General features: G+C 38.6%; 1 protein-coding gene across 1 annotated transcript; it reads left to right on the top strand.

The window, feature by feature from the left end:
• Positions 1–20133: 20133 nt before the first annotated feature.
• On the top strand, positions 20134–20499 carry LOC122902285 (Golgi phosphoprotein 3-like). Its single transcript, XM_044241569.1, has one exon. It carries the CDS (start codon positions 20197–20199, stop codon positions 20497–20499), a length of 303 nt encoding a protein of 100 aa, XP_044097504.1. The 5' UTR covers positions 20134–20196.
• Positions 20500–24118: the final 3619 nt, after the last annotated feature.

Below are 24118 nucleotides of genomic sequence, written 5' to 3'. Positions count from 1 at the left end.
ATTTTAAGTAGTGGGGCTAATTCTAAAGTTCATATGGAAAAATGATCATGCAAGGAAAACTAGAGGGGAAAACCCCTGTAAAATGAAAGTTAGTAAAGAGATTAGCCTGGGGGCGCCTGGGTGGCTCAGTGGGTTAAGCCTCTGCCTTCAGCTCAGGTCATGATCTCAGGGTCCTGGGATCGAGCCCCACGTTAGGGCTCTCTCCTCAGCAGGGAGCCTACTTCCTCCTCTCTCTCTGCCTGCCTCTCTGCCTACTTGTGATCTTTCTCCCTCTGTCAAATAAATAAATAAAATATTTTTTAAAAAAAGATTAGCCTAACCATGTACCAAAATACACTATAAAATTATATTAATTTGAACTGTAATGCTATCATGTAAGTGGAATGGAGTCTACAAATAGATATATATAAAGTAAGGATATCAAGTTTAAGGAAAAGGAAAAACCAAGTGACTCATACAAAATGAAAGATTATTTCTCATTTGCATAAAGTCCCAAACAGGTGTTTCTGCTTGGCAGGCTCTCCTGCAAGCAAGGATTCTGCCATCATGCTCCTTGTATCTGTAGCTCTACTGTTCTCAACACATGGCTCCCCAAGTTGTCTCCCCAAGTTATCTTGGAGGATATCTCCATTCCAGCTAGCAGAAGGCTAGGAAGATGGCAGGTCACATGCAGATTTCAGGTACGAGATCCATCATTTCCTAACTGCACGGGAAACTGAGAAATCACCCTTCTGTGTGCCCAAAAAGAGGAGGGGAAAGGTTTGGTGAATACCTAGCATCCTGTCCCACAAGACCCAAGTACATACTGGAAGGTATGTAGTCAGGCTGGCATTTACTATCAGTGGGGAAAGATGGAATATGCTGTAAGTGGTGCTGAGGAACTGGATAGCTCAAAAAAAAAAAAAAATGAAGTTGGATTCCCAATTCACTCCTTACAATAAAGTAAATTACAGTTGGATCAAATCTGAACCAAAAGAAAAGTATTAGAAAACACAGGAGAAAAAGGAGGCCCATTTATAAATCAGCCTGCCTACCCAGAAAGCTCAGAGATTGGTGAGAACTGTGTAGTACATTCACCTAAATACAGCCATCCCATGTTTCACAATCCTACTCCTTCCCTTTCGCGGTTCTGACCCTATTTCTCAGTGGGACACCTGCCTGGCTCTGCATTAGGTTTCCACTGTAGCTCTGAAATTGTTATGATTATATTTTGAGGCTAATTTTCACCCTCATCTGCCCTCTTGCTGCAAGAGATGACGGTCTAAGTAATTAAATTTGGCCATGAAAGCCTTCTAGCTTTCACAGCATGCCCTGAATTGATGGTTGGCTTCCCCAATGTGCCTTCTCCAAAGCTTCCAGGAAAGTTAACAGAAGCCAGCCTCCACAGTCCTGAATCATTACCATTGCCCCATGTGGTTCAAGAGCAAGAACTTATCCCTATCCAGTCCCTCCACTTGTACCTCATCCTAAACAATCATACATGAAAGTCTTGGGAAATGTGCTGCGACAGCATGCCATGGATCCTCACACCCTCTTTAAACCTGCAGTGAGATTCTTGTTGCATCCTGAACGGGGGGAATTCTTCAATTCCCATTCTTGAGCCCCATCTTTCTAGGTCCAAACCTGGTGCCATCTATTTTAGTGGAGATCCTCCTGAAGCAGGTATTAAGGCAAGCATATGAATGCCTGCGGTTTATCTGGGAGGAGAGATCAAGGTATGAGGGAGTAGGGAAAGTTAGGAGGGAAGGTGGAAAAGTAAGTAAAGGTTATTTCAATGAGAAGATGACTGCTATAGTCAACAAGAGTTGCATTCCACTCAGGAATCAGCAAGGACATGGCTTAGAATTGCCTACTGAGGAAAAGGGATACTTGTGCATTTATCCACTGGTTCCCATTCCTCATATGTTAAAAGTTGCCTTGGAAAGCCACCCTGGACAGCCTACCCTTGCATAAGCTCAGCAAACTCCTGTGACACTGCACAATGCTGGATGCAGGAAGAGAAGAAGAAAGATCCAGGCACAAGTTAGGTGGCCAGAACATGCAGGAACTGCCCTCCATGGCTGCAGGTAAAGTTGGTGAGACATCTGCAGCATCTGCTACCAAAAGAATTAAGATGCCAACTTTCCCTATTTCTTTTTTTTAAATTTTTATTGTTTTATGTTAGTCACCATAAAATACATCATTAGTTTTTGATGCAGTGTTCCAAGATTCATTGTTTATGTACAACACCCAGTGCTCCATGCAATATGTGCCCTCCTTAATACCCACCACCAGGCTCACAAATCCTCCTACCCCTCTTCCCTCTGAAAACCTCAGTTTTCTCAGAGTTCACAGTCTCATGGTTCGTCTCCCCCTCTGATGTCCCCCCTTCACTTTTCCTTTCCTTCTCCTAATGTCCTCCATGTTTTGTCCCACAAGTAAGTGAAACCAGATGATAATTTACTTTCTCTGCTTGACTTATTTTACTGAGCATAATCTCCTCCAGTCCCATCCATGTTGATACAAAAGTTGGGTATTCATCATTTCTGATGGCTCAGTAATATGCCATTCTATATATGGACCACATCTTCTTCATCCATTCATCTGTTAAAGGGCATCTCGACTCTTTCCACAGTTTGGCTATTGTGGACATTGCTGCTATGAACACTGGGGTACATACAGCCCTTCTTTTCACTACATCTGTATCTCTGGGATAAATACCCAGTAGTGCAATTGCTGCATCATAGGGTAGCTCTATTTTTAATTTTTTGAGAAACCTCCACACTGCTTTCTAAAGTGGCTGAACCAACTTGCATTCCCACAGTGTAAGCGGGTTCCGCTTTCACCACATCCTCTCCAACATTTTTTGTTTCCTGCCTTGTTAACTTTTGCCATTCTAACTGGTGTAAGATGGTATCTCAATGCAGTTTTGATTTGAATTTCCCTGATGGCTAATAATGATGAACATTTTTTCATGTGTCTTTAGCCATTTTTATATCTTCATTGGAGAAGTGTCTCTGATGTCTCCAAGTGTTCATGTCTTCTTTCCATTTTTTGACATGATTATCTGGTTTTGGGGTGTTGAGTTTAAGAAGTTCTTTATAGATCTTGGATACCAGCCCTTTATCTGTAGTGTCATTTGCGAATATCTTCTCACATTTCATGGGTTGCCTCTGTTTTGTTGGCTGTTTCCTTTGCTGTGCAGAAGTTATTGATCTTTATGAAGTCCCTGTTTCTTTCTGACAATATTGAACAGCATGGATTGTGTTGCTGAAGGTGTGGACAAACAGCACACTCACATATAATTGTTGAGAACGTGTAGGGGCAGTTGGAAAGGAGCTAGCAATCCTGAAGATGCATATGCTTTTTGATCCAGGCCTTGGGAATTTCAGTTCTAGAAATGGATCCTGCAGATATTTGTGCACAGACTTCCATACAAGTATTTTCACTGTCATAGTCAAAGGTTGGGTGAAGGGCTCCTCAGCAGGACATGGGAAATTCTCGTACACTCACGCAATATCACCCATAAGGAAAAGGAGGGTCCTCTCCTGGATACTGATACTAAACATTATTGGGTGGGAGCAGAAAATATAAAATTATTAACAGCATATATAATATATTATCATATTGTACATCTTGGGAAAGGAAAAGTGTGGGTATTTCATCATGGTATGGATTGTATTCTTTATATGACTTTCTTTTTGTTCCTAGGGATTTGGGATACAGATGGAGGCTCTCACCAAATGATAGACTGTGAAAATGAATCTAATGAAAAGTGACAAATAATAACAGAGCACAGCAAAGTGACTAGATTGCAGCTAGACATCTACAAATTGGTAGTTTTCCTGTCTTCCAGCAATAGACATTAGAAAATGTAATGGAAAGAAATTCACAACAGAAACCTTAGGTGTAAAACACCTATGAATAAACATTCAAATATTCATTCAACATTGTATGATAAATATACAAGATCTTTACAGGAGAAAAGGTAAATGTTATAGTACATAGAAGAAACCCTAAGTAAATGGAGAATATTATTATCCATAGATAGGAATCTCAATATTTCATGATGCCAGATCTCTCAAAATTTATCCACAAAGACAGCACAATCCCCAAAATATCCCAATAATATTTAGTATATAGTTTGACAAGCTTATTCAAGAACTCATAAGAAAGGCTAGAAGTGTATGCATAACCATACAATTACAGGGAGGGGGGAAAATGATCAGGAATCTTTTAAATAAATGTTTACTTTCGCTAGTCATTACAGACATGTAAACAAAAATAAGATGTAGCTTTTCACTGCATTATTGACAAAAAATAAAAAATGTCGATAATACCAATCAAGAGTGTGAGGAAATGGTATTCTCCCACACAGCTAATGGAAATAAATTATTTCATGTTCTCTCAAAAACAACTTGGTGGTAGGCATGAAAATGTTAATTATTCATTTTCAGTAACCCAGTGACTCCATTTCTCTTTTTCTATCCTACGGAAACATTCAAGGTTACCTGAGTGGCTCAGTCAGTTAAGTGCCTTCAGCTCAGGTTGTGACCCCAGGGGCCTGGGATGGAGGCCGTGTCAAGCTCCCTGCACAGTGGGGCGTCTGCTTCTCCCTCTGGCCCTCCTCCCTATGCTCTCCCTCTCCTCTCACTCTCAAGTAAGTAAAATCTTTAAAAAAAATCAAAACATTAAACATGTGTTGGAAATGGCATGCACAAAGATGTTCTTACCTGCATAGTTCGTAGTTACAGGGGAAAAAAAAGATAAAAAGACAACAACCCAAATATCCACCAATACAGTAAAAAATGGCTAAATAAACCATAGTAAATCTGTACTGTGAAATATTATGTAGTAATTTAAAAGAATGATGCATAGATGCCTGGGTGGCTCAGTGGGTTAAGCCTCTACCTTTGGCTCCGGTCATGATCTCAGGGTCCTGGGATCGAGTCTCGCATCGGGCTCTCTGCTCGGCGGGAAGCCTGCTTCCCTGCTCTCTCTCTCTCTGCCTTCCTCTCTGTCTACTTGCGATATGTCTGTCAAATAAATGAATTTAACAAATAAATAATAAAAAAATAAAAGAATGATACAAATTGATATGTACTGATATGAAAATAACCCCAAGACATTAAGAATTAAATGCAAAGTTTAGAATAGTGTATTCAAATAACATTCCATTTACGAAAATCTAAAACTCCCCAAAACAATATTGTATACATGTACAGGTACAAGTACCTGATCATACCATTATTTTAAAAAAAGAATATTCACTGTCCAAGACAGTAGCCACTAAACACATGTGGCTATTCAAATTTGCATTTAAATTAGGTTTCACTTAGAATTCAGTTCCTTAGTTTCCCCAGCCATAATCGAATATCACAGATACAGACCACTTCCAGTATTGCAAAAGGTTCTATTGAAACATGTCTAGCTTATTAATATCTCCAACCTTCCTCATCAAAGAGAGTCTATAAACCAGGATCAGCATCACCTTGTTAGAAATGCAGAAACTTGGATCCCTCCCTAGACTTGCTGACCCCAAATCTGCATTTTAGCAAGAACCCTGCATAATCTTTATGCCTAATAGGGCTTAAAAGCTCTACACTAGTCTTCAATAATCATCATTAGCATCATCATTCAAAAAGCATCATTATCTCCAGTGTTGAGAATTTCCTTTCACTATTCTTCCTTTGTACGGAGGACTTTTCTCGTATGTCTCTGGACACATTAGTTTTACTGTGACAAACGAACTTGTACACTTTTAATGTTTAAAACTGAGCATCATCTTTCCAGTGAAACAAAAAGAGAATTTAAAAATAAACAGGAACAAAATTATAAAAGAGAATGTCAATTCCAAATAAGACCTACAGGTTCTGCTGATTCTCGCATAGAGTGACAGGGTGCAAGACATCATTAAACAGAGAATTTTGTTTTAAAGGGGTCACCTTAAACTGCAAGGGTTTCCATTAAACATCACAGTAAACATGCCAAAGGAGAAGCCTCGTTGTCAAAATGCCCACTTAACCCACCCAAACATCTCAAAGCCACCGTTGGCTGACCTTGATGAAGACTTTTCATTAACAGAAGCTGAGCCATCACTCACTGATTATCAAGCAGTGGCATTTTTGCTTGAATTTTCTTAGTTTGATGAGTTTGAATAATTTTAGGTGCTTATAGGATGAACCAATTTTTACTTTTAAAAAGGAGGTGAAGGACTGTACTCAGATTTACTAATTATTCCTACAGGATGGCTTCCCAATTGCAAGATATTATAAACAAGATTTTTAAAAATAAATGCAGTAAATAAGGAGTAAATAAGGAAGTGCTTGAGGTCATTGAAAAAGGTTGGGAAGATGTCAAGCTGATACAGGAGCCAACATAATTGTATAAATATGTAATTGGGAGAAACAATGTCTCTTCCTTACCAAAAAAATCCAACTAATAAACATAAAAGGAATGAGACAAAAAAAAAAAAAAAAAAAACCACCGCAAGGCAGACACCACCATATTGTTGCAGACTTGACCAAGTGATGCTTGCAATCAGTCATAAGTATTTGAGGAGAAATGAGGTATTTCATAGTCTCAAAGTATCTGTTAAGATATTTGTCCATTACATAGAGAAAAAATATACCCTTATTGTGGAGAATTACCACAGATACCACCTAGGCCAAGGGATCAAGGTTAACATTACCAATAATAAATCACATTGATATCATTATGCACTGAGATGGACACATTACTTTTGTGGTTGATAATCTTCCTAAAAATGTGAACTCCTAATCTGATCACAAGAAAACAGATGAACCCAAGTTGAAAGACACTTCACAAAACAATTATCAAGATTCGGAAGACAAGGTCTGCACTTGGTTAATAGTATTTACTAATGCTGTTTTTCTAAGTTTGGTAATTGTTTAATCGTTAATGGAATTGTGAAAATCAGAGGAAGCTAGGAGAAAGACATATGTGAACTCTTTGGACTATTTCTGCAACTTTCCTCAAGTGAAAAATTATTTCAACAGGAAGAAAGAAAGGAACATGTGAGAAAAGGCATTGTTTTCAATACTCTTCGTCTTTGTATTTGCTGTTTTCAACCATGCTAGGGTGCTTGCATCTTGCTGCTCTTCTTGACAGCAGAAAATATGACATGCTGCGAAATTTTGCAGATGAGCCAATATAGTTCTCAGGCATACTGACCTCATTCCCCTACTTTCCAATCTCATCTGAGCTAATCCACCTTAAAGGATTCTAGAGGAATAGGTTAGGTTGAAGTTGCCCGTGAAATGTTTGATTAAAATGGAATCATGAAGCATAACAGTGAGGGAAATCAGTACTTAAACTTCAATTTAGGACTGAAATAGCCAAAACAATCCTGAAGAAGGACAGATACAGAAGATCCATACTTCCTAATTTCAAAACTTACTACAAAGCTATAGTCATCAAAACTGTGATACGGGCATTTAGTCAAGCATATAGACAAAAGGAATAGACGAGAGAACCCAGGAAAAAAGCCAAGCAAATATGGTCAGTTGATTTTTAGCAAGAGTGCCAAGACCATTAAATAGTGAAAGAGCATTCTTTTCAGAAAAAGTTGCTGAGAAAACTGGATATCCACATACAAAAGAATGAAGTTGGACCCTTACCATACCATACACAAATTAACTCAAAGTAGATCAAAGACCTAAGCTTAAGAGCTATAACTATAAAACTCTTAGACAAAAATATTGGAGAAAATCTTTAAGACACTGCACTTGGCAGTAGTTTCTTGCGTACGTCACCAAAAGCATAGGCAACAAAGGAAAAATAGATATACTGTACTTCATCAAAATTAAAACCTCTTGTGCATCAAAGAACATTTTCAAGGAAGTGCAAAGATAGCCCAACGAATAGAAGAAAATATTTGCAAATCATATATCTGATAAAGGATTAATATCTAGAATAAATAAATAATTCTCTGAAGAAGAGATGCTCAACATCGTCTGTCATTAGAGAAATGCAAATCAAAACCACAACGAGATAGCATTTCACAACCCTTAAGATGGCTACTGTTTTTTTAAAAAGGAAAACAAATGTTGGAAAGGCTTTGGAGAAATTGGATCCTTCATTATATTCCTGGTGGGAATGTAAAAACAGTGCAGCCACTGTGGCAAACAGTTTGGCAGTTCCTCAAAAAGTTAAACATGGGATTATCATATGGACCAGCAATTTCATTCCTATGTAGATACTCTCTAGAACTGAAAGGAGAGACCCAGGCACTTGCACACCAATATTCATTATAGTCTGTTCACTGTCATCAAAAAATGAAAACAACCGAAGTGTCCATCAATGATGAATGGATAAACAAAATGTGGTATGTATGTATAATAGGATATTATCCATCCATAACAAGGAATGACACATGCTACAACATGGATAAAACTTGAATATATTCTACTAAATAAAATAAACCAAACACGAAAGGACACATATTGCATGATCCTACTTATATGAGGTACCTAGAATAGGCAAATTCTTAGAGACAGAAAGTAGAATAAAGGTTACTAGGGGCTAGAAGGAGGATGCAAATAGGGAGCTGTTTAATGGGCACAAGAGTTTTTGTTTGGGGTGGTAAAAAAGAACTGGAAATGGATGGCCGTGATGGTTGCACAATATTGTGAATGCCCTTAGGAGCACAGAACTGTATCCTTAAAAATGGTCAAAATGGAAAGTTTTATGAGACATTCATTAAAAAAAAAAACCTCAGTAAAAGCATTTTATTTGAAAAATATATGTATGGGGTGCCTGGGTGGCTCAGTTGGTTAAGTAAGTGGCTGACTCTTGGTTTCAGCTCAGGTCATAATCTCAGGGTCATAGGATCGAGCCCCGCATAGGGCCCAGCACTCAGTGCAGAGTCTGCTTAAGACTCTCCCTCTGTCTCCCTCTTCTACTCCCCCTACTCTCACACACACTCTCTCTCTCTAAAATAAATATATAAATCTTTTTTAAAAAGAAGTATATATGTATAATCACAGTCATTAACAACTGTAAGTAGATATTTTTCTCTCTTGTCTACCTCTCCCAAAGTTTATATAGTCTAATTGTCAAAAAAACATTTTGATAACTTGTCATTGGGAAATGAGGGATCTCCTAGGTATAGTGGGTCTTACCTGTAACTGTGTGTATGTACAATGGGAAGTGGAAGAATAAAGAAGAGGGTGCTACTTCTTCATACTGAAAGATCATCCTTTTGGCTTGCCCTAGAAAATCAACACTGCCATGAGATACTTTGGCTGCAGACTGACCAGGAGATTAAGTAGAGAAAGCCTACATTACCAACATCACAAATGAAGGAGAGGATATCACTGCAGATTCCTTAAAAAAAAAAAAAACTTATGAAATGATACAACAAGAAATAGAAATCTGAGTAGCTCTATTTTTAAAGCTGAAATGTTAATCAAACGTCTTCCTACAAAGAAAACTGCAAATCCAGATGGCTTCCTTTGGGAATTCTCTCAAACATTTAAGAAGGAAATAATACTAATCTTACATGAACTTTTTTATAAAATAGAAACTGTTTCCAACTCATTTAAGTCAGTTTAACCCTGTCAAAAATTTGACAAGAGACACTACAAGAAAATTAGAGACCAACGTCTCTCACGATGCAACAATCTTTCACAAAATATTAGCAACTTGAAAGCAGCAACATGTACTACATCATAATTAAGTGGGATTATTCCAGGAATGCAAGGTTGCCTTAACATTTGAAAATATATTTATGTTATTTGCCACATTAACAGAACAAAGGAGAAAAGCTATATGACTATATCAATAAATGCAAAAAAAATTGCCTCTTACAAAATCCAATAGCCATCATGATTTTAAAACAAAACTTCTTTGCAAACTAGGACTAGCAGGGGACTTCTTGTTAAAGGCATCTAGGAAGGACTTGAAGATAATACCGTACTTGCTGGTGGGATATTGAATACTTCTTCCCCCAAGAGAGTGAACAAGGATAAATATTTACTTGTACCACTTCCATCAATATTATCCTGGAGGTCCTGTCCAGTGTGAAAGGGTAAGACAAAGATATAAAGGTCATGCATATTATAAAGGAAAAATAAAACCATCAGTATTTTTTAAAAGCCTTAAATTTCACAAAATTTGAGGAAATTTAACAAAAGCTATGTAAAGCTTCTACAATGAAAACTGTACTACATTACTGCCAAGACTTACACTGCAATTTAATGACTGCTAATTTATTGAAATACTTTATAAGGAGATTCTGCTGGAGGCGTTTTACTGTTTTGATAAAGCTTCCTTCAAGCCAGGCAGAAGCCTTATATGGGCCCTGGAAAGATTTGCATTACCACTGGTTAGTAAAAATTTTACAACAGAAAAATAAGTCTGCAATTACTGTGTTCTTCCTCATTCTACCTGGATAATATTGATGTACCATTCCCATAACACACTTCATGTGACATTTCAGAAAGGGCAGGTGGAAAGCGCTATTGAAAACCCAAATTTTAAAAAAAAATTATTTTATTTTATTTTTTCATTGTTCCAAGAGTCATTGTTTATGCACCACACCCAGTGTTCCATGAATACGTGTCCTCCTTAATACCCACGACCAGGCTCACCAAACCCCCCACCTCCCTCCATTCCCAAACCCTCAGTTGTTTCTCAGAGTCCATAGTCTCTCATGGTTTGTCTCCCCCTCCAATTTCCCCCAACTCACTTCTCCTCTCCATCTCCCCATGTCCTCCGTGTTATTCCTTATGCTCCACAAGTAACTGAACCATATAACTGACTCTCTCTGCTGGACTTATTTCACTCAGCATAATCTCCCCCAGTCCCATCCATGTTGGGATCCAAAAGTTGGGTATTCCTCGTTTCTGGATGGAGGCATAATACTCCATTGTATATATGGACCATATCTTTATTCATTCATCTGTTGAAGGGCATCTCAGAACTTTCCAGTTTGGTTATTGTGGACATTGTTGCTATGAACATTGGGGTGTATATTGCTCTTCTTTTCACTACAAATGTATCTTTGGGATAAATACCCAATAGGGCAATTGTTGGGTCATAGGGAAGCTCTATTTTTAATTTCCTGAGGAATCTCCACACTGTTTTCCACAGTGGCTGCACCAACTTGCATTCCCAGCAACAGAGTAAGAGGGTTCCCCTTTCTCCACATCCTCTCCAACACTTGTTTTTTACTGTCTTGTTGATTTTTGCCATTCTAACTGGTGTAAGGTGGTATCTCAATGTACAAACCCAAACATTTTAAAATCAACAGCACAAGCAATAGCAGGTGTTGGCAAGGATGTGGAGAAAGGGGAACCCTCTGGTAATGGTGGGAACGCAAACTGGGGAAGCTACTGTGGAAAATAGTATGAAGATTCCTCAAAATTTAAAAATAGAACTACCCTATGATCCAGCAATTGCCCAACTAGGTATTTACCCAAAGAATACAAAAATATTAATTCAAAGGGATACACACACTCCAATGTTTATAGCAGCATTATCTACAAAGCCAAATTATGGAAACAGCCCAAGTGTTCATGACTGGTGAATAAAGACGGAGTGGGTATATATACACACTGGGATATTAACATTACTCAGCCACAAAAATAATGAAATCCTGCCATTTGCAAGGACATGGATGGAACTAGAAAATATTATGAGAAGCGAAACAATCAGAGAAAGACAAATAACCATATGATTTCACTCATATGTGGAATTTAAGAAACAAACAAATGAAGGGGAAGGAAAGAGAGGCAAACCAAGAAACAGGCTCTTAACTATAGAGAAGAAACTGATAGTTACCAGAACGCAGGTGGGCGGGGGAGTGGAGGGGTTGGGGGGGTGGAGGGGTGGGGGCGTGGGGGAGGGGTTAACTAGCCAGTGCGGACGGATTAAGGAGCGCGCTTGTGATGAGCTCCAGGCGATGGACCGAAGTGTTGAAATACTGAAACTGGTATTACACTGTATGTTCACTAACTGGAATTCAAATAAAAACTTAAAAAAAAAAAAGAAAACTCAAGGATTTTATCTTGTTGATATTCCTTGGAGGTTTGATTACCGTATTCTGTACATCACCCTCTGAAGGCCACTCAGGGCGTAGCCCAGTAAATCTGGTAGGTGTAGAGCCCCTCTCTGGCCCTGGCTGGCAAACGACTGACACAGAAGTGGTCTGCTGTGATGACAGAGGTAGGTCCCTGTAAAGAAGCAAAATCCACCTATTCCCTTCTTCTTCTCTCTCCTCCTCTAGTCCCTGGAGAGTTTTCTAATTTTGAGTTTTTGTGGGCTTAATTGTGGCCAGTTTGTGGACAAAACAGTTTGCTCTGTAAACAAACAAAAAAGACCCCCTACTTGTAGATTTTGTCTATTACCAAGCAATATTTGGGCTCATACCTGCCTTTGTCAAGTTGAAATAATTTTAAGATGAATTTAACAATATATTTATGTTTAGTTTGTGTTTTTCTAGCTAAGAGCAGTAAAGCACAAGTGAAAACTCACTGGCAGGATTTCTAATGCATTGTTTAGTTTGCAGACATTGGCAAAAAAGGTGTTTTTTGTTTTTGTTTTTTTTTCCTGTTTATCAATTCCAAGTTATGAACAAAGGCAGAGAAACAGTTCAATATCTTGACCATTTGACTGAAACGTAAAAAGGACCATATTTTCATCCCCCTCAAAAAATGAGATTCTGTGGTATACAGAGTAATGCCCCCCCAAAGAGATTTTCATCCTAATCTCCAAACCCTGTGAATATGTTACATAGCAACAGAGAAGTAAAATTGCTGATAGAATGAAGTTTGCTAATCAACTGATATTGAGACGAGGAGAGTATCTTGGAATATTCAGGCGTGCCCTATGTAATCACCAGAGTGCTTATAAGTGAAAGAGGAGAGGCAGTGTCAGATTTATAGTGAGAATACTCAAATGGCCTTTGCTGGCTCTGGAGTGGGAGGTGGCCACCAGCCAAGGAATTCAGGCAGCTTTCAGAGTGTGGTAAAGGTAAGAAAACAGAGACTTCTCTAGGGATTTGAAGGAACACGGCCCAGCTGACACCTTGGTTTTAGCCCACTGAGATATGTTACAAACTCATGACCTCCAAGATTAGAAAATAACAAATGTGTGTTGTTTTTAAGCCACTAGATTTGTGGTAATTTGTGACAGAAGCGATAGGAATGGACTACAGGCTCTTTCCTGTTAAGTCACGCAATTGAGCTATTGGGACACAAGGTGGCACTAGATCACCAGATTTATCAAAAAAAGCCCTCCGTTTTGTAATTCTGTATTACCAAGGGCCATGGTAAAATTTTCTTGAAATAAATTTTTAAAAATCATCTCCTCACATTTGCATGGAAGTATCTTAGATATTGTTAGTAAATCCAGTAAACTGGCTTTGGTGAATTTTTAAGTTGATTTCTGGCAATGATTTTTTTTTAATCTAGAAAGATGAACTATAAATAAAAAGAAGTTCCTAGAACATGTCACAAACACGAGAACTTTTTTATTCACAGAGTCTTGAATATTGACAACCGCCCATAGCAGACACCCAATAAGTCATCATTAAATGAAAGAACATCTCATGTCCAAATTGCCTATATAAATTGTCAAGTCTTTTCTCACATTAACCTGAATAGTCTGGAACTTGAAGAAGATCCTTTTGTTCGAGAATTTCAAATGTAGTTCTATTCATAGAGCACTCCTTTATTCAAAGATGCTTACAGTGCGTTCTTCTTTGTGCTAGAAATGAAACAGCCATTTCCTGTTCTATAAGCCCTCTCTGCCCTCCACCCCGGCTGGGCTGGCGTGTCCAGTTCGAACTCAACAGCCTCAGGCTTCTCATTCTCCGCCCAGTGTGTGCAGGTGACTTTAGGGGAATGAGTGGTCAGGGCAAAAAGGGGCCAGCAGTTAGTCACCTTGCATGGCAGAGGTACTGGGTACTCTGCTTCTTTCTGTGCCCTTGGAGGCTTTGTGCCTGCAGCTCCCTTTGCCGAGGGCATTAGACTCTCCCCTTCGGCTTGTCTGACCTCCCAAGTCAAAGCAAAGTGTCCTCTTTGGAGAGTTTTTCCCAATGTATGTTGTGTCCAGACACCCTGCAAATTCTGAGACCTCTCTATTCTCATAACCCTTTGCTCTTTCCCTTTTCATATTGTTTTATACCTCGTTGTGTGAAGTGGCACCAGATTGTAATTTCCCTGTAGTAAAGGTTCTATTTTATTATATTTTGTGTTCTCAACACCCAGCCAATATTGGTAACAAAGTAAATGGTTTTGGAAAGAGGAAAGAAAAAAGACCTTTCTTCCTTCTTTGAAGGAAAGAGGGAAGAGAGAAGGAAGACTGTTCCATCATTGGGCTCAGACTGCAGACGGGTACAATATCTGTTGTTGATTTCTTAGTATTTAAATACGGGTGTGTGCACATACGTTTAATCCAGAAGAAAGAAGTAATCAGGATTACATTCATCCTTTGAGTATAATTTCCATTTGCCAACTCTTGGGGAGTAACTATAATGAGGCCTAATATCAATGTTGTCTTTACTCTTTTTTGAGAGATAAGGAAGGAATTTGAATGCAAATTATAATGTTTTTCTTCAAAGGCAAATGATTTGCCACTCTTTAATTTGATAAAGTTCTTTATGCTTCAAATACAGACTTTTAAATATTAATAAACTTCAGAAAGCAGGAATCAAATCCTCAACCCTTCATGAATTAATTATCACAATTTTAAAAATCCAATTTTACAAGGCAAATCATAAAGTGCAAAGTGGATTTCCCAAATTATATCTTCTTTTTTGGTATTAATTCACATGATTAAATAAAATTTTATGCATGTTAAATCGAGTATTAATACTATAATTTGAAGTTTCCTATTTTTTGGTATTACATATTTTCAAATACACATTTTTTGCTTTCAATAAAATGACTATAATTATCATTAAATCAATTTTTATTGTTATCAGTATATTATGTTTGAATAGTATAAAAGATCAAATATTACTAAAAGTAATTTTTACAAAACAGTCCCTTCTCTTTACCTTCCAACCCCATCATCCCTTAAGTACACAATTTCAATTTTTTAGCTATTTTCTCTGATTTTTCCTTTTTATTTCTAAATAATATATATATATTACTATCCATCAATTCATCTGATTAGACTTACCCATTGATTTACAACTACAGATAATAAGGATTTTAATTCATTTATATCTCCTCTTTCCCTTCATTATCATCTAGCTTTTCTGTCATTTTTTTTTTTAAAGATTTTATTTATTTATTTGACACTCAGAGATCACAAGTAGACAGGCAGGCAGAGAGAGAGGAAGAAGCAGGCTCCCCGCTGAACAGAGAGCACAATGCGGGGCTTGATCCCAGGACCCTGGGATCATGACCTGAGCCGAAGGCAGAGGCTTTAACCCACTGAGCCACTCAGGAGTCCCTTTTCTGTCATTTTCAGTGTGAGTTTATTTAAAAAAATTTTTTTAATTAACATATAATGTATTATTTGTTTCAGGGACCTTCCAACATCTTCTCAATAAAATTATATCTCAAGTATCTGTTAAATCTATACTCAGTGTTTTCATAATTTTGACCATGTATATGTAGCATGTGGTTAAAACAGTGATTACATTTTTTTCTTTTTTTTTTTTTAAAGATTTTATTTATTTATTTGACAGAGAGCGAGATCACAAGTAGGCAGAGAGGCTGGCAGAGAGTGAGAGAGGAAGAAGCAGGCTCCCTGCTGAGCAGAGAGCCCGATGTGGGGCTCGATCCCAGAACCCTGGGATCATGACCTGAGCCGAAGGCAGAGGCTTTAACCCACAGAATTACATTCCTGATCACATTCCTTTCTTACACAACTTTTTTTTCTTTAAGTTACTAATTGCCTCATTTTAAGACCTTTTCTTAATTTTCTTTGAACAACTGACTAAATATTCCCACATTCTCAACAGCTCTATAAAATGTCTCTCAATCCAGTTTTATAAAAAACATGTTAGGTGCTTGAAGATTTAGGCCCTTGCCTTCTACCTCCCACACCTGCCCACTCCAGTCCCAGGTCCAGAGAGTCCCCATAGTGCCTCACCCTGCTGTTCCAGTCTGGATAGTTCCTCTATGGGTGCTCAGCTCCTCTTCTGTTGGATCTTCCATTTGCCACCACCCTAGGAATTCTCTCTGTCTTCAGTGGATCCCGTCTGCTCAGTCCCGTGTATCCCCATATCCCCATATCCTTTTTCTAAGTTGAGCTCTTTGTGTGAGTGTGTGTTTGTATCTTGCATTTATCCACACTTGAGCACATCCTCAGATAGCTTCCCAAGAAAGATGATTGGGAAGTACATTTTATGAGGCTCTGTGTGTGTCGAAATTGTCTCTTTTCTACCCTCTCACTTGATGGAGAGTTTGGCTAAATATAGAATTCTTGGCTTAAAATAGCTTAAAAATAAATTGGAGGGTCTAGCTTGATTATCTTCTACCCCCCATTTGAGAAGTCTGACGCCATTCTTATTCACAGTCTTCTATCCATTATGTGTCTCACCATCCTCCCCACCCCCTCCATCCCTACCAGAGACTTCTAGAGTACTCTGTTTGTTACCAGTGTTTGAAATTTCACGATAATGAATCTTTTGTTGTTTTTTTTATTATTGGTTGGGGGTTTTGTTTGCTTTTGTTTTTTTGTCTTTTATTCAATGGCTGGATACCCAAAGGGCCTTTCTGAGAAGAAGCTTGTGTTCTTCAGCTCTGGAAAATTCTTTTATGTTATTTTGTTTATTTATTCTTTTCTCATTCTTTTCTTTTCTTTCTGGAGCTCCTGTCACTTAGCTGTTAGGCCTCCTCAATCAACTATCTAATTTCTTAGGTTTTCTTTCTTATTGTCCAGTTACTCACCATTTTACTCTACATTTTGGATTCCCTAACCATGTCCTCCACTTTTCTACTCAGTTTTTCATTTCTGCCCTCCAGTTCTTATTTTTCTAGTGTTGTTGTTGTTCTCTTCCAAATATTCTTTTTAAAACTGTCACCTTGTTCCTCTTGGATGGATGTATACCATCTCTTCTTTCTCTGAGGACAGTAATGACTTTTTTCATGTTTCTTCTCCCTCCATAGTTCGTTTTTCTGAGTTCCTTTTTTAAAACCAGTTTATTGGGATATAATTCTTCTGTCATTAAATTCCCTCATGTTAAGGGTCTAATTCACTGATGTTGGGTGTATTCATTAAATCATTCTACCATCTCTACAATCCAGTTTTAGAATATTTCCACCACCCCGAAGAGATCTCACGGACCCATTTGCAATTCATCTCCATTCCCAACTAGCCCCAATCAGCCAATAATCTGCTGTCTTTATACATTTGCTTTTTCTAGACATTTTGTATAAATAGAATCGTACAAGATACGATCTTCTGTGTCTGCTTTCTTTCACTGCACATGCCGGGTTTGAAGGTTACCCTTGCTGCAGCACGCATCCGCTGTCCATTCCTTTTTTTTATTGCTGAAGAGTATTCCGTGTATGAATGTACCCCCGTTTTGTCATTCACCCATTGACTATAATTTGGATTGTTTCCACTAAAGGGGAATTATAAACATCCTCTTGTTATTTTAATACTTTATGTTGAGCTCCATGTTTCACCATTTAGAGGGGTTTTACCAAATAAATGCACTCCCTTGCAGTTTGTTCATCCTTAGGCCAGAAAAGTTATTTGGAAACTGTATGTGTCCATGAAGGGAGATGGCACAGTGGGGGCTTCATTGTTAATTCTCGATTTTTTAAAAATTTATTTATCAGATAGAGATCACAAGTAGGCAGAGAGGCAGGCAGAGAGAGGGGGGGAAGCAGGCTCCCTGCTGAGCAGAAAGCCTGATGCTGGCCGATCCCAGGATGCTGGGATCACGACCTAAGCCAAAGGCAGAGGCTTTAACCCACTGAGCCACCCAGGTGCCCCAAAGATTTTATTTATTTCTTTGACAGAGATCACAAGTAGGCAGAGAGGCAGGCAGGGAGAGAGAGGAAGGGAAGCAGAGAGCTGCTTGAGCAGAGAGCCTGTTGTGGGGCTCGATCCCAGGACCCTGGGATCATGACCTGAGCCAAAGGCAGAGACTTTAACCCACTGAGCCACCCAGGCGCCCCATTCATTGTTAATTCTTTGAGGAAATTCTCTTGTCCGTGTTTTTCATTCCTTTCTCTTGGACTGATAGAATTTTTCAGAGGCGACTCTCCTCATGCCTTGGCTGGAGGATATAATCCTAGTTTCCAGCGTTTCAGGAATTGAGAGGAAGGAGAAGGCTAAGATGTCACAAATTTTAGGACAAAAACTTTTTTTGATGCCCCATTTTCAGTAAGAGATCCCCTGCCTCCTTTGACTGTGCTTTGTGTACCTGAGTCCCGAGACCCTTTGTTTTCTTTCTCTTCTGCGGGGCTGGCTGCTCAGAGCAGATGAGAAGATCTAGAGATGCTAGTTTCTAAAAAGACTTTGAAACAATCTCTCTATTTTTAGCCCTACCATTATCTTTCCTTCTCGCCTATTTCCACAGCTAACCGGTGCCCATTTCTGAGCCTGGGGGTTTTACAGTGTAAAGTAGGTTACCTCTCTGCTTTACCCACTGGCCCATTTAGGATTAGCTTTCCTGGCTCAACTAATCCATCGACCGCTTTTCCATTTACTTTACAGCGTCCAAAATGTTACTGCTATTGTTTCCGTTCCTAGTCTCCTAGGTCTGTGCCTCTATAAAAATCCTTCTGTTCTCATTCTCAGAGCATTTTCATTCTGAGTACTTATTCGACCAGCCATATTTAATAAGAATCTCCACTTAATTCGGTAATGAAAAATACAACTTCCAATTTCAAATAATGTATGTAAATACATTGCCCTCAAAGAAGTGCAGCATGACCCACCACTCCTTCACATGTTCCACACAGTGACTTCTTTTCAAAAGTCCAGAATGCAAAGGGACGGGGAAGATTAGCCTCGTGATGGAGAAACCTGCCAAACACTTCCTCAGCCAGGTGACCAACATCAAGGTTAACAGTGTAAGTCATGTTCGTAGTGTCTACCCTGCATATGATGTGAGGAGCATGGCACTTCACCTTTGTGGTCTCCCTTCCCTAAACCCATGATCCCAGTATAATCATGAGAAAAACGTGTGACAAATCCCAACAAAGGGACAATTACAAAATACATGACCAGTACTTCTCAAAACTGTCAAAGTCCCCCCAACATGAGGAAAGTCTGAAGAGCTGTCACAGCCAGGGGGCGCCTAAGGAAACATGACAAATGAATGGAATGAGGTAACCTGGACAGGATCTGGAAACAGAAAAAGAACATTGGGCAAAAACTAAGGCAATCTGAATATTGAATGAGCTTTAGGTAATAGGAATGTATCAATATTAGGTTAATTGTGACAGAAGTACTACACCAGTAGGGAAACGGATGGGCTGTGGGGTCCATGGCAACTCTCTATTATCTCCACAACTTCTCTGTAAATCTAAAATTATTCTTTTAAAAAGTTTATTTAAAAAAATTAAGCCTCTCTCATTTTTCCTTTGACTGTTTATTGATACCTTCATGCCAGCTGAAATGTGCCACGATTTGGCCCAGTTCTACCTCCTACTAAAATTACCAGCCAGCTATTCTAACTTGTGTATTAGAATAGTTTGTTCATTCTCTTTTATAAATGTTTATTGACAACATACCATGTTGCAGGAAATATACGTGGTGCTGGGGCTACAGAGATTAATAAAATATGATTCCTGTCCCACAAGACATTCATGTCCTGGGAATACAGACTGACACAAAATATTTTTCGTATTCTTCTTCCTGAGAAACATACCATGAATACATTTTGCTATTTGTATTAAGAATATGAAAAAAATAAAGCTGAAATTCTCTAGTTCTTAAAAACTTTGGTTTAGGTGAGATGTGGAATCTCTTAGAATTATATCATCAGTTAAGAAACATTCAAGAAGGAGCACCTGGGTGGCTCAGTTGGTTAAGTGACTGCCTTCAGCTCAGATCATGATCCCAGGGTCCCAGGATCGAGCCCCACATTGGGCTCCCTGCTCAGCAGGGAGCTTGCTTCTCCCTCTCCCTCTACCTGCTGCTCACTGATCCCTTGTATTCTGTCAAATAAATAAAAAAATCTTTTTTAAAAAAAGAGGAAAAAATGCAAGAATAATTAAATATCTGGTGGAGAAGGGAGTGTTGACAACGGAGAAACAGAACTTCCTACTTTTTGACATGACCACACATCCCCTCACCAACAACAATATTAAGCAGCGCCTCATCAAGAAGGTTCAGGAAGCTGTTCTTGACAAATGGGTGAATGACCCTCACCGCATGGAGAAGAGCTTGCTGGCCCTCATTTACCTAGCACACGCCTCCGACGTCCTGGAGAATGCCTTCACTCCCCTTCTGGACGAGCAGTACGATTTAGCCACCAAGAGAGTGCGGCAGCTCCTAGACTTAGATTCTGAAGTGGAATGTCTGAAGGCCAACCCCAGTGAGGTCCCGTGGGCAGTGGTGGCCACGTTCACCCAGTGATGGTGCAGAGTGAGGTATTCTCCTTTCAGGAAAGTCGGTTGCTTCAACTCCTTTGACTACTGATTTTTGGTAATTCGTACTTTACCACACTATAGTTGGTTTTTGTTTTATATAATAATGGGTAGATTTTCTGGGTTTGTGTGTGAATGCAAGAAACTGCTGGAATGAGAGACCTTTCTGCTTAGGGTTAGAGAAAGAAGTTTTACTGTAATTGGCATTTCATACCTTGTTGATTTCAAGAGCATTGCCATTCTCACCATAACAGGTTGGATTTCTGTTATGTTTGCTATCAAACTACCTCCAGTTCTACACGCATGTCTTTTTTGTTATTTTAATTTTGTTTGGTAAAATATTTATTGAAAAAATATACTCTGAAAGGAGACCAAAAGATATTGAGGATGTTTCCAGTAACTGTGCTGGTTAATCCTAATAGTTTGTATATTCATTTGGATTTTTTACATAAAAACAGTTATTTTTATTTTTTCTTATACATTTTGTTTCTTTAAAAAATTTTTTTAAGTTTATTTAGGTGATAGTGCAAGCAGCCAAGAGGGAGGGAGAGGCAGACTCCCCGCTGAGCAGGGAGCCTGATGCAGGGCTCAGTCCCAGGACCCCAGGATCATGACCTGAGCCGAAGGCAGACGGTTCACTGACTGGGCCACCCAGGCGTCCGCCTTCTGTTTCTTTTATTCTTCTTGCCTTATAGCACTAGTATCTCAGAAATGGTGATAGTGATCATTCCTGTTTCAATTTTAACTCAAGCAAATGTTCAAAATTCATTACTAAGTAAAATGTAGTTGTTGATTTTTTTGAAAAAAATCCTCTTGATGAAATTAAGGTAGTCCTCTTCTTACAGCTGACCATTTAACAACATGGGTTTGAACTGCATGAATCCACTTATACACAGATTTTTTTTATAACTGTAGTATAGCACTATAAATGTATTTTCTCTTGTTATTTTCTTAACAATTTCTTTTCTCTAGTTTACTTTATTGTAAGAATCAACTGTGTTATTTGTAAAGCTCTGGTTAAGAGTAGGATATTAGTAGTTAAGTTTATGGAGATTCAAAAGTTATATGAGGATTTTTGAATGCAGAGGTGGGTGGGTCCCTTAAACCCTACATTGTTCAAAGGTCAACTGTACTTTGTTGAGAGATAATTCTCTTCTTGATCATACTTGTTCTACATCTGTTGAGATAACTAAAGAATTAAACTCCTTTATTAACATTTTTTTTCAGTTTTATGAATAAAATACCATTATTCAATCAACAGAGCTAGAATGATTGGGTTTTGATAGTTGGTTTCTTTCCTAATAGACATAGCACCTGGAAAACAATGTTTTATTTTTCTGCTAACTAGACAGACTGATAAAGCTGTCGGTCCCATGGCTACCAATCTTTGTTTAAAAGAAATACTGAAAGATACAGAAGACTGAGAAGTACTTTTGGAAACTGAGTCTATCCTCTCCTCTTCCTCTGGGTGATAGAAGACGGAGTGGGACTGCAGTTTCAGGATATTGGTCTCTCTTTTATATTTTAATTCAATTAATTAGCAAACAATGTATTACTAGTTTTACTAGTTTTAATGCAGAGTTCAGTGATTCATCAGTCTTATGTAATACCTGGTGCTCATTATATCATGTTTCCTCCTTAATGTCCATCACCCAGTAACCCCATCTCCCCCACCACTCTCCCCTCCACATGCACTTCTTTAGCATCTCCTCAGTTGGAAACTTTCCACAAGTACAGGTGTGCCTGGCTGGCTTGGTCAGAAGAGCACATGACTCTTGATCTCAGGGTTATAGGCTCAAGACCCACGTTGGATGAAGAGATTACTAAAAAAAACAAAAACCACAAACTTCAAATTAAAACATAATAAAAAGTAACCTTTCCACAAGTGCAGATTCTTCTGTGCTTTTCAATAATTGAGAGAGAAATCACAAATTCTTTAACTCACCCAAAGTGGACTCTGTAATTAAGGTATTTTCTAATAGAGACATGTACCTTAAAAATATATTTTGCTGGCATTATGCTAAGTGAAAGAGGAAAGAAAGAGAAAGAGAAATATTGTATTCACTTATTTGCAGAATCTAGAAAAGCCAAACTCATATCAATAGAAGTATATATCTGAAGAATACTCAAGGATAAGAAGGTTTTTGTGCTAAGTCTCAAAAATGATGGTTACTAGGCACCAGGATGTGGGGGCAATAGAGAGATGTTACTCAAAAAGTACAGACTTCCAGTCATAAGATGAAAGTGTTCTGGTGATCTAATGTACAACATAGTGTTGTTAAAGGATCACCACACTAAGTCTAGTTAACATCAGTCATGCGTATTTTCACTATCAAATCATACAGGTGAATTGTTCCATCAAGCCATCCCATTTATACTGCATACAGTGTGGGCTTCACATGACTTGCTCGTTGCCCTGCACACCACTCAGGAGGTAGGAAGGTACCAAGGGAATAGCTCAAAGACATCCAGAATCCTCTCTCTTTCCTCATTTTTGCTCTGTAATTCTCGGCATGTCGCCTTTTGATTCCAATGTTTTCTCTATTGCAAAAAGGACAGTAATTCCAAGGATCCAACTGTTCTACAACAGTTTCCAAACCCTGGAAGAAGTAAAGAGGCCCTGTCCTTGCCTCCTGTGACTTTTAAAGAGTTATAAGACCTTATTCAGAACATCTAGCAGGTGCTCCCTCATGTCTCATTGGCTGGATTTGCATCACATGCTCATTTCTAAACCAATCATGAACTAATGAAGACTCACACTTTGTGGCTCTTAAGAAGGACTCCCACAGTTACTGGGTGTAGGGGGAAGAGGGACAGGATAATCGGTTCTTCCACAGGCAATGACAATGAACATCTTTTCACATAGTTAGCTATTTCCACTGGTCAATTTTTAAAAATTATTCTTATTAACATATAGTGTATTATTTGCCCCAGGGGTACAGGTCTGTGAATCATCAGGCTTACACATTTCACAGCACTCATCATAGCACATACCCTCCCCAATGTCCATGACCCAACCACCCTCTCCCTCCTTCCCTCCCCTCAGCAACCCTGTTTGTTTTGTGAGATTTAGAATCTCTTATGGTTTGTCACCCTCCTGATCCCATCTTGTTTCATTTTTTCCTTCCCTACCCTCCAAGTCCCCCACCCTGCCTCTCAAATTCCTCATATCAGAGAGATCATATGATAATTGTCTTTCTCTGATTGACTTATTTTGCTGAGTATAATACCCTCTAGTTCCATCCACATCATTGCAAATGGCAAGATTTCATTTCTTTTCTTGGCTGCATAGTATTCCATTTGTATATATGTGCTACCTCTTCTTTATCCATTCATCTGTTGATGGGCATCTAGGCTCTTTCCATAGTTTAGCTATTGTGGACATTGCTACTATAAACATTCAGGTGCATGTACCCCTTTGGATCACTACATTTGTATCTTTAGGGTAAATACTCAGTAATGCAATTGCTGGGTCCTAGGGTAGCTCTATTTTCAACTTTTTGAGGAACCTCCATACTGTTTCCACTGGTCAATTTTTGTATTGCTATATCAACAGCCTACTGTTCAAATAGCTTTATAGTAAGCCTTGATATCTGTGAAGACCTGTC

Source organism: Neovison vison, chromosome 1 (assembly GCF_020171115.1).
Source record: "Neovison vison isolate M4711 chromosome 1, ASM_NN_V1, whole genome shotgun sequence".
Classification (NCBI taxonomy): Eukaryota; Metazoa; Chordata; class Mammalia; order Carnivora; family Mustelidae; genus Neogale; species Neogale vison.
The sequence above is the reverse complement of the archived record's forward strand: the minus strand, read 5'-3'. Positions and strand labels throughout refer to the sequence as shown.